Source organism: Eretmochelys imbricata, chromosome 7 (genome assembly GCF_965152235.1).
Source record: "Eretmochelys imbricata isolate rEreImb1 chromosome 7, rEreImb1.hap1, whole genome shotgun sequence".
Classification (NCBI taxonomy): Eukaryota; Metazoa; Chordata; order Testudines; family Cheloniidae; genus Eretmochelys; species Eretmochelys imbricata.
In genome coordinates, this window is record NC_135578.1 from 33733913 (window position 1) to 33745689 (window position 11777).

Sequence of the window (11777 nt, forward strand, 5' to 3'; positions counted from 1 at the left end):
ACTTGTGGCACCTTAGAGACTAACCAATATATTTGATCATAAGCTTTCGTGAGCTACAGCTCACTTCATCGGATGTATTCAGTGGAAAATACAGTGGGGAGATTTATATACATAGAAAACATGAAACAATGGGTGTTACCACACTCACTAACGAGAGTGATCACTTAAGGTGAATTATTACCAGCAGGAGACAGGAGAGCGGGGGGCAAGGGGGGGGTACACAACCTTTTGTAGTGATAATCAAGGTTGGCCATTTCCAGCAGTTGACAAGAATGTGTGAGGAAGGTGGGGGGGGGGGGAGAATAAACATGAGGAAATAGTTTTACTTTCTGTAATGACCCATCCACTCCCAGTCTCTATTCAAGCCTAAGTTAATTGTATCCAGTTTGCAAATTAATTCCAATTCAGCAGTCTGTCGTTGGAGTCTGTTTTTGAATTTTTTTTGTTGAAGAATTGCAACTTTTAGGTCTGTAATCAAGTAACCAGAGAGATTGAAGTGTTCTCCAACTGGTTTTTGAATGTTATAATTCTTGACATCTGATTTGTGTCCATTTATTTTTTTACGTAGCGACTGTCCAGTTTGACCAATGTACATGGCAGACGGGCATTGCTGGCACATGATGGCATATATCACATTGGTAGATGTGCAGGTGAACAAGCCTCTAATAGTGTGGCTGATGTGATTAGGCCCTATGATGGTGTCCCCTGAATAGATATGTGGAAACAGTTGGCAACAGGCTTTGGTGCAATGATAGGTTCCTGGGTTAGTGGTTCTGTTGTGTGGTGTGTGGTTGCTGGTGAGTATTTGCTTCAGGTTGGGGGGCTGTCTGTAAGCAAGGACTAGCCTGTCTCCCAAGATCTGTGAGAGTGATGGGTCGTCCTTTAGGATAGGTTGTAGATCCTTGATGATGCGTTGGAGAGGTTTTAGTTGGGGGCTGAAGGTGATCAGTGCAGCTGGAGAAGCAGTTCAGCCTCCCCTGTAAATCCACGTGGACCCTGGAGTCTGCAACTCAGTCCAAACTGGCTCAACTGCTTATGCAGTTACAGTGAAAATCTGTACAGACCAGCGTTAGATAGCGTACTGCACTGCAGAGCTCTACTTGAAACTACCAGACACCAGGCTGCTGCTGTTTAACCTTCTCCTACGGTTCTGGCTGCACTTTCACCCCCACCTCTTGATCTATGCACATCCTATCCAGGGCACCACAAAGTCCCCAGACCTCCTTGTCATCCTCCTCCTGGCGCTGGCCAAAATGGCCAGTTATAACTCCAGGAGGAGGATGTTGGACAGGGAAGTGCTCTGAGACTGTGGGGCCTATTTCCACTCCTCCCTTCCATCACGCATCCGGGCAGAGTGACTGGGCGGCATCCACTGGCTCCCTAGACCCCTTTAAGGAGAAGTAGGCAGTCTAGGGTTCTCTGCTCATTGTCCCCCTCCAGTTCCCTGCTTAGGGTCCTATATCTCAATCCTGTCCCCAATTTTTTATTAGCTGTCCCCCAGTATCATTTGGTTCCCCCCACCCCGCCTTAGGCTGGGGGAAGGGTCTTGGACCCACCCACCTCTCAGAACTCAGTAGATGCAGTGAATCGATCTGCGTTAAATCGCATACTGCACTGCCGGGCTCCACTGGAAACTACCAGAGACCACGCTGCTGCCCTGCACCCCAACCCCTGGCTTAACCTCACGTATGAAATGCCCTCAGGTATGGTGCCCACCAGTGAGGTGCTATGGAGGAAAGGTGCTATATTGCCTCTAGAATCCCAATCCTAGCCTGGCCCCATTCTGCCCATGCTGCCTCACCTGCATGCCCCTGAGGGAGGGAGTATTGCAGACTCTGGGGCCCTAAATACCTTTTCTTCTTCCCCCCCCCGCATCCTTGACCTATTCCACTTGGGGAAGGCAGCACCTAAAGCCCTGGGGGGGAGCGGGGCCAAGCCTGCTCTGAGCTGCCTCTCCTGGGGCCCCGTCCCTTCCCAGTACATCCCCCAACCCCTTACTGCCCCCTTCCCATAGATCCCTCCCCAGTAGCCACAAATGGAGCGCATAGTACTGCTGCATAGAAAGGAGCTGAACTGGCCAGAGTCAAGGTCTATCCACCCCAGGCCTCTCACTCCTTGCTCTAAGAAAAGGAGTACTTGTGGCACCTTAGAGACTAACCAATTTATTTGGTTACCTTAGTCTCTAAGGTGCCACAAGTACTCCTTTTCTTTTTGCGAATACAGACTAACACGGCTGTTACTCTGAAACTCCTTGCTCTGCAACTGCCCCCCTAGGCATCAACTGCATTTATACTCACCACTCGTGCCCCATTGGCCATTGCTGATAGTCCGCCTCCACTCCAGTGAAGAATCAGCCTCACCCCCGATAACGTGCCAGCACTTCAAATCCCAGTGCTATGGGGCGCCAGAGGGGACACACAGCAGCACATTCGCAAGAGGCTGGGTAGGGTAGTAGGAGAAAGGCCTGCATCCAGTTGGGGAGTACCCGCTCCCCACTCAAGGCAGGCCCCCAGCCACTTCCCCCCAGCCCCCAAGCAGCGGGACAGGCACAGCCCAGAGGGGCACTTGGCTAGGCCCTTTATTCCCTTCCCAGTCGCATGGTACACACAGAAAAGTCCATTTAAAATAGCAACCCCAGTCTCAGGGTGCTGGCATGGATGTCACTGCCTACCCCTGGCTGCTCTGCCCACATACCGCTCCACCATTCTGGGCAGAAAACCCTGTAGAAAATGATAGAAGTCCTGGAACAGGAGGCCCTGCTGGGGGCCTGGGGTGAAGCACAGGAGGGTCCGCGTGTCCTCCTGGCCCCTGCCCACCTGGGCACAGGCTGTGAACCTCAGCAGCGGCTCTGACCCCATGGAGTCTCCCTCCTGCTGGATTATGGCCTCTGACACCTTCTCCTCCACCTCCAGGGAGCCAGCCTCCTGCTCTGCGTCTGGCTGTGGGCTGCCCAGGTGTCGGAGCTGGCGCCGGATGCGACGCCGGCCCATCCAGACACGATGCCACACAGCACAGCTCCAGCTCACGCTCTCCTCCTCCTCGGGCGCTGGGCCCTCTGCTCTTGGCTTCTTCTTGGCTGGGGAGACAGCCAAGCTTCCTCCCTCATCAGACCGGGGGTGCTTGGACCCCACTATAGGCTGCTCACCTCCACCCTGCTCTGTGGGCTCCTGCCCCAGGGGCTCTCCTGCAGGCCCCGTGCAGCTGCACTTCAGCACATCCTTCAGCACAAAGGTGATGGCAGCGCACACCTTGTCAAACCAGCAGCGCCGGAAGTCCCTAGCCTGGCACAACTGCTGCCGGCTCCCAGGGGAGAGTGCCATCAGCGTGAAAGGGATGGTGATGAGGAGCCCATCGGGGCCCAGCTCCCCAGCCTCCGGCACGCCTGGCTGGAAGAGCCGCACAAGCCCCCAGGCCTTGCCCTTGCTGGATTTGCGCTGGTACTGCAGGCTGCGGCAGTACTTGGCCCCGTCCCGGCAGCAGTGCTGGAACCGCAGCGCTATCTTCTCATTGACGTTGGCTGCCACGTTGTGGCTCAGCTCGAAGGGGTCCTGCACGTTGAAGGGGCCCAACTTGAGCTTGGCACCCACCTCCAAGAGCAGGAAGCTGGGGAGGGGCAGTGCCCGGCCCTCCTTCAGCGAGATCACGCAGCCAGCAAAGTCATGGTCCCCAAAGACACGGAAGAATTCGGCCAGGAGGGAACCTGCAGGGAGATACAGACAGATGAGAGGAAGGTGGCTGGGGGAAGAAGGGGGAAGGGTGAGCCCAGGTGTTAGGATAAGGCCTTTTCCTGTAGCCATATTGTAAGGTCTGAGGTCTCTTTTTAATGCAGCTGTATTCCAAGAAGCAGAAAGTCACGTCCTCACATTCCATCTAAATGACTTTAAAACAGGGGTTCTCAAACTGTGGGTCGGGACCCCATTTTAATGGGGTCGCCAAGACTGGTGCTGGCCCTGGACCCCAGCAAGTCTGATGCCCAAGCCCCACCGCATGGGGCCGAAGCCAATGCCCAAGCCCCGCTGCCCAGGCCTAAGGTTACATGCCCCCTCCCAGGGCAGAAGCCCTTGGGCTTCAGCTGCCCCCCACCCACGGGGTAGCTGGACTCGGGCGGGCTCGGTCTCCAGTCCCCCATCCTGGGGTCATACAGTAATTTTTTTTTGTCAGAAGAGGGTCAAGGTGCAATGAAGCTTGAGAACTACTGTATTAAAACAACATGCTATTGGGCTGTTGGTGATCCTGTCTTAGTAGTACCCACCACCAGATAAAGAAACAGAGCTTAAGATGGTTAAAGAAAACTTTGTTTGATGACATTCGGTCTGGCGAGAAATCACTTACAACAGTTGTGACTGTAGAATCTATATTTCGATTGTTTTGCCTTTATGCTCCCTACTTTTCTATTGTTTATCTGTATGGTCTCTGGTTCTTTGATTGTTTCTGTCTGTTGCAGAACTAATTTTGCTAAGTGTAAATCAACTATGGTGGTGGGGTATAATTGTCTTACAATGTTAGGATTGGTTAGACAATTGTTTAGTAATAATTTTAGTAAAATGATTGGTTAAGGTACAGCCAAGCAAGACTTAAGATTCACTATATAAACTGGAGGTCCAAAAGGAAGTTCTTTGGAACCAACTCCAGGACACAGCCCCAAGATCAGAGCTGCCAGACCTCAACTCCCTACCAACCACACCGTGCAAAGGCTGGAGTCCCACAGACGACCTGATCCTGACTGGCCTTCAAGAAAAGTTCATCTGCCTTATTGGCAGTAGAGAGCACCATATGCTTAGTGCATTCTGTTTTGGTGATTGTTAATAAATACACATTAAGTAGGATATTACTGTGTAAGGCTCTTTCACTGATCAAAAACCCTGTAAACCCATAGAAGATTAAGCTCTGAGTCCATGGAGGGGTAGAGCCTGGAGCCCATGGAGAGGTAAAGTTAGGTGCCTTTTGCCTGGAGCCCTAGGAACTGGGAAAGGGAGAAGGTACCTAAATCAACCAGGTTACACCTTGAGTCCTAAGAACTAGGTAGAGATGGGAACCTTGCACCCTAGGAAGTAGGTAGAGGTGGAATGTCCTAGAGTGTATGGTCAACAAATTTAGGGTAAAGTTGGGTGCCTTATACCCGGAGCCCTAGGAACTGGGAAAGGGTGGGGTGCCTAAATTGACAGAGTTACGCCTTGAGCCTACAGAAGGTGGGGGCCTAGAGTGTGTGTAACAGATAATTTTATGCAGGAAACACAGGGTGGCTGCAAGAGAATCAAGTAGGCAAGAGGCGGGGTGAGGATGGGGAGATAGGAACCCCTGCACAGCCATGAGAACACAAAGGGGCTGGGGAAGAACTTGCGGGCCTCCCAGCCTGCAGGACATCTGGGGATCTGGGGAAGGAGAAATTCTCTTCTCTACCCCCTCCCCAGCAATAGCACCAGGGAACCTGCCTGCACGGGACTGCCAACAGGAAACCAGGTTGGATGGACCTTGGGGCAGCAGCTCAGGGGAGCGTTCTTCTCTCCCAACCCAAGAGCATGATGGGAAGGGAAACCACCCGAGAGCTGGGACAATCACTCACATCCTTGTGCCTTGTCCACCAGCTCCCTGGTGATTGAGATCCCCTTCCTCCTGGCCCCCACCCCAAGCAGGCAGAGTGAGCCCACCTGGTCTCAAGCAGCAGGCCCGTGTGTAGGCTGTGTACATGGGGTGGGGGGACGTCCTGCAGGCCATTACCCTCCCACCCGCCCCCAACAGCACTCACACAGACTCTCCGTGTTGGTGCTGGGCTCCAGCCGTGACGTGTCCTGGGGGAAGCTGCAATCCCAGCCGTCCACAATAGCCTGATCCCCATCACCTGGGGAGGAGACAGAGGTTGGGGGGGGTGAGATAAACACTACCCCAGGGATGAAATGGGCTAATGCAGCAACGCCAGCTGGGTACACTGTGGGGTAACTCCTACCTGTCAGCTCCCTGAGCTGGGCCAGTGTGGGCAAGACCGGGGGGCTGCGCGTCTGCAGGAAGAACAGCACCAGCAGGGTCAGTGCGTAGTTGTTGAGGAGGGGGCCACCCCCAAAGGGGTTTCCTGAGGAAAGATGGGGGCCATTAGACAAGGCGACGGCGGTGTCCATACCCCCAAATCCTAGACCCATGCACCCCCAGCATGATTCCTCCAGACGGGAACTCTAACCATGTACCCCCCCTAGTGCAGGAAGAGGGAGTCCTTACCCGCCAGGGCCTGCTGCTTGGCCCAGTAGCGCAGTGCATAGACCAGGGGCCGCACCCGCTCATCAGCCTCTGTACAGAGCTGTAGGAAGCGTGTGTTGCAGAGCGCCAGCCTGTCAGAGAGATGGGACACATTGGGAGGGCAGCACCAACACCCCCCCCACACACACCCCCTGAGGCACCCCCAACCCTCGCCATTGCCCACTCCACCCCCCACCTGGCCAAGCCCCATGTGGATTTGGAGCTGGTGAACAAGTCTCGGCCATGGAGCCAGGATGCTCCATGTTTCCCCAGAGCGGGGTCAACAGTTCTCTACACACCCTGACCTGGAGGGATGCTCTAGATGGGAGAGGTCCCCTATCCATCCCAGATGGAGCTGGCTCCCACCCCTGGCTCAACATGGCCTCCCCCCATCCCCCACATGCACTCCCTGGCCTCTGGGCCCTGCCTCCCAGGCTCTGCACCTGTTGTTGATGGAGATATCTCCCAGCAGCCCGGAGTCCTTGTGGCAAAACTTGACGACAGGGCGGCGGGCACTGGGCACTGCCTGGACACTGTGTACACCTGGTACGCACTTCCGTAGCACAGCTGCCACCAGCTCCAGCACCTCGGGCACTGTCGCTGTTGTCAGATCAATGTCACTCAGGATGGAGTCCTCTGAGTCAGAGTCTGGCCCTGGCCCTGCCTCCTCCTCGGCCTGCAAGGGGGTGCACTTAGTGACCAGCACTCATCATGCCCCCCAACTGCAAAGGTCCCTGGTACCAGTGCCTACCCCGCAACCCCCCGATCTCCCGGGGTCCCTGTTACCATCCATTCTCACCTGTGCCCCCTGGGGTCCCTTTGCAGATGCCTGGAAGGTTTTTGTTTTCTCCAGGTCCAGGAACAAATCCAGGTCACAGCCATGGATGTCAAATCCATTCACCGACGAACCAAAGGGAAGGATGGCGCATCCTGCGCACACACAGGAGGCAAAGGTCATGGGCAGTGGCACATGGGGCAGGGACAGACAGACAGACACATGTGCACATACACGGGGCTGGCACTTACCAGGGAAGAACTCTGAGAAAACCTCCTGGAACAGGGTGACCAGTAGGTGTCGCAGCCGCCTCTCACTCTCGGAGAGCTCAAACAGCTGCACCAGCTGTGACATCTGGGAATCCACCTGGGTGTGTGTGAGGAGAGTGAGGGGGCAACATCGTCAAACACACACACCCCACATATGCCTGGGATTGCACAGCCCAAAACCCCACCCCACCCAGCTCAGAACCCCTGTGTCCTTCTTTCTCCCCACCCCTAAACTCTGTAAGCACACAGCCCAAACCCCCACTCCAGGGATCATCCTGGCCCCAGACAGCTCAGAACCTCCCCCATACACACACCCTAGGGCAGTGGTCTCCAAACTTTTTGGCTCGCACACCCCCAGGGTGAAGACCGGAAGACCTGCTGCAGACATGCCGCCAGAGGGGAACACCAGCCGTGGATGTGCAGAGCTGCCGCAGAAGAAAAAGAATGGTGGAGTGCCATCCAGCAGCGCTCCTGCTACTGCGCACCCCTTGGGATCATCTCGCGCACCACACCCCAGTTTGGAGAGCACTGTCCCTGCCCCATGCAGCTCAGCAGCCACCCTTGTCAGCAGACAGGACAGGCCCAAGGTCCCTGTCCACACTCACATCATCAGCCTGGCACAGGGCCTGGACCAGCTTTTCAGGACTCAGTTGTTCACGATGTGCAGATCCCTGCTTCTTGGGAGGCATGTACTTGAATTCCTTCTTCTCCCGGGGCTTCACCCGCAGCCGCTGCCCCCCCAGACAATGTTCAGGCTGAGCCAGCACCTTCTCCATCACCTTCTGGTCCTGTAGCTCCACAATAGCATATACACCCTGTGGGCAAAAAGCTGTTAGTACCAGGCAGGAGTCTCATCTGCCCCAGGGAGCCCCTGTCCCGACCTTGGGATTCACCTTGTCTTTATCCATCACCACACTGGCCACGTCCCCGAAGGCCTGGAAGTATTCACTCAGCTCGGAGGCTGACGTACCCTTGTGGAAGCCACTGACAAAGACACTGCGAAGCTCCTGGTCTTGCCGCTTGGCACGCAAGCTCTCCAGCCGCTGGTGCTTCTTCCCCTGCAGATGATCTTGCAGGCTGGGCTCTGCAGGGGAGGCACATGCAGCTCAGGAATGATGGGGAAACACAGGGGCAGAGGAAGATCACATTGTCCCCCTACTGTAACTCCCTCAAATACTGACATCCCTGAGCCAGAGGGCAATCTTTAACTTGCCACTAACCCCCATATGGCAACCTCTGACCTAACACCCCCCACAAGCACTCCCAGTCTGTGACCTGACCTGGATGGAGACAGAGACATTTACACCCACAATTCTGCTTTGTTTGCCCTGACATTAACCCCCTACCCCCACAAACACACCATAACACCTCAACACTGACCCCAATTGTGACCTCTGACCTGCATGGTGACCTGACAGCGACCCATTCAGATTATGGTCCAAAGGTGCCACGTCCTCTGACCAATTGTGACCTCTAACCCCAGGACCAGACCTCCCATGACCTCTGACCTAAGTGGTGCCATGACCCCAATGCTTCCTAGCCACCAGACTGTGATCTCTGACGCTGACTCCTCAACTTCACCCCCAGCCCCCACCCTGGCTTCGTAGCATCCCACCCCCAAGTGACTCGCGACCCCGGTGACCCCGACCCTGCGGCCCTCACTGTTGGCCGCAGTCACATGACAGAGGCGGCAACGGAAGCCTCCGCGGGGCAGCGACTCCACATCCGGCTCCATCCCGCGCCCGAACTACGCGCCACCGGAAGTGTTCCCTCCCTGATCGGCCCTACCAGGAAGCACTTCCGCCGGAATTGCCCCGATCTAGTGATCGTTTCTACCGGAAGTGGTCTGACTTCACTACAGCTTCCGCCGGGGCTAATTAGAATATGCCGTATTGGTGGCGTAGGGGTTGACGCCTCATTAATCATCACGAGTGGGGCGCGCTGATTGGTGGAAGTGGGGGGGCGTGTCTTGCGCAGGGTCCGCGGCGAACTGGAGGCGGTGAGCCGCTGGCGGCGGGTCCCTTTGGCTCGGATCGGAGCCTCCCCACCAGCAGGGTGGTGGTGGGGGGGGGAACTCTAATATCTAGATACCCCCGGTGCCGGAGCACGTGGAGACCCCGCCCTCCGGCTCCTCCTCCACCCCCGGTCGGGGCAAGTAGGGACCTGCCCCCAATCCTAAATACCCTCCCACTCCCCCCTCGGGCAAGAGGAGATCCCTCCCCGACCCCTTCCTTCCCGCCGCCCCTGTCGAGCCTCCCCCAGGCCTGCTCTCTGCAGCTCGAGCCGTTCCCCCCGGGTGGCTGCGGCTCCCCCATGGCGCTGTACCTGCTGGCTCAGCGTGCCCATGCCCGCCGGCGGCGGCGGCTGCCCCAGGAGCGGGTGTTCAAGCCCCGGATCCAGTTCCTGAACATGCCAGAGGAGCAGGTGATGCGGCGCTACCAGCTCAACCCTGAGATGATCCGAGACCTGTGCCACGCACTAGAGCGCGACCTGCAGCCCTCGACTGGCCGCAGCCATGCTCTCCCTGTTTACGTCAAGGTGACGGCTGCCCTCAACTTCTACACCTCGGGCACCTTTCAGACGCCGGCGGGCGACGCGGCTGGCATCAGCCAGGCCAGCATGTCCCGCTGTGTCTCCCAAGTCACGACCGCCCTGACCCGCCGTGCCAATGCCTACATCCGCTTCCCCTTCCAGCCTCGGCAGCAGGCCCGCACCAAAGAGGAGTTTCTGCGCATTGCTGGCTTCCCCAATGTGCTGGGCACACTGGGCTGCACCCACGTGGCCCTCAAGCCGCCCTCGGATCACGAGAACCTCTACCGCAACCCATTGCGATTCCACTCCATGAACATGCAGCTGGTGTGCGATGCCCACGGCATGATAACCCATGTGGTGGCCGAGTTCCCTGGCTCTGTGCCGGATGCCCACATCCTCAGCTGTTCCAGCCTCAGGGGCATCTTTGAGGGGCACCAGAACATGAATGGCTGGCTGCTGGGTGAGCCATGGCCTAGGGACCCCTCCCTCGGCTGCCCCATCTGCCAATCTCATGCACCTGCTGCACCTTACTTGGCTGTCCCCACTCCCCAGTGTCTCCACTCTCCACCACAGAAGTAGGACTCCTATCTCAGCAGAGTAACCTGGATCCCACCCCTAGCCCATCATAGCAGCCCTGGCTGCACCTAGCAGCCAGGGAAGAAATCAAGGCTAACTGCACCAGCCGTGAACCACGGGCCAAGCTCCAGTGGTGAGATTGCCCGGGGTGGTTCGAACACAGGTTGTGTGGTGAAGGCTCCATGACAGCTGCTGGCACCTGCATCCCCCACACTAGCCTGAATTCCCCACTAGGTGCAGGGGGCCCTGAGGGAATGCCCACCCACCTACCAGATTCTGCTACCTGCCTCAGCCTGCCCTGCCTGGAAGAACCCCATAGGGGAGAGGGACACATTAGGTCTTGATAGGCCTTTCCTCCCTCTTGGAGCATCATGGAGACTTGCAAATTCTAAGCTGCCCAAGACAGGGAAGGACCCCCATTATTCCATTCCCCACCCCTCCTGAGCCTGCCAGTGCCCACAGCCTGATTGGAGCTGGCATCCTACAGAGGGGAGAGGCCCCATCTTAAAGGCTGGAGCCTGCTATGGGGATGGGTGGAAGGACAGGGACAGCCAGAGGGTCAACCTGCAGAGCATAACCCATGTCTGGTTCTCCACAGGGGATGGCACCTACCCCCTGAAGCCCTGGCTGCTGACACCAGTGGAGACAGCAGAGACAGCAGCTGAGCAGCGATACAACACAGCGCACATGGCCACACAGGCTGTGGTGGGACGTACAGTGGGGGCACTAAAGGGCCGGTTCCGGTGCCTGGACCGGGCAGGGGGGGTGCTCCAATACAGCCCCCTCAAGGTGTGTCACATCTTCGTGGCTTGCTGTGTCTTGCACAATATGGCTGTGGGGCGGGGCATTGCCATGCCTGAGGGGGTAGAGCTGGGTGCCAGGCAACCTGCCCAGGCTTCTCCCCACCCTGAGCCCCTCTCCCAGGAGTCGCAGTGCCTGCGGCAAGAGCTCATCACCAGCTATTTCAGCTGAGGGGCACCCTGGGCCCCTGACCTACATGCGTGTGAAGGGGAGATGCAGGGGTTGGAAGCCAGCCCATAGATGTTGGGGAAGTATGTGGTGGTGGAAAGGCAAGGCTCTCTGGGCTGGACTAAGGGGCCGTAGCCCTATTGGAGCCAGCCTCCTCCTCTCCCGCCTTTGGTCTGGTGGGGAAGCATGTACCTTCCCTGAGACAGACAAACAGCAAGAGGTTTTGTTTGTGTAGACCTGTCCTCACAGGCAGCAGAGTCTAGGATCCTGCTCCTGCAGGAAGCTGACTGAGCTGCTACAGCCATTTCTCCCAACCCAGCCACCCCCAGGGGAGGAAGCTGGCCCTCTGGCAGTGCTGGAGAAGACAGAGGGCACTCTCTTGTGTAGCCACACACACATCATAGATGGCCCCCTGGCAACCCTCCCCT

At 56.9% G+C, this 11777-nt stretch overlaps 1 protein-coding gene across 1 annotated transcript; it reads right to left on the reverse strand.

Moving 5' to 3' along the window:
- Positions 1 to 2556: 2556 nt before the first annotated feature.
- Positions 2557 to 9041, reverse strand: TUT1 (terminal uridylyl transferase 1, U6 snRNA-specific). Its single transcript, XM_077822290.1, has 10 exons — positions 8935 to 9041; positions 8166 to 8356; positions 7878 to 8087; positions 7255 to 7369; positions 7028 to 7158; positions 6672 to 6904; positions 6211 to 6320; positions 5945 to 6067; positions 5747 to 5839; positions 2557 to 3700 (listed from the first exon to the last, which is right to left on the reverse strand). The coding sequence occupies exons 1-10, from the start codon at positions 9005 to 9007 to the stop codon at positions 2661 to 2663; spliced, it is 2319 nt and encodes a 772-aa protein (XP_077678416.1). The 5' UTR covers positions 9008 to 9041; the 3' UTR covers positions 2557 to 2660.
- Between the last annotated feature and the right edge of the window lie 2736 nt (positions 9042 to 11777).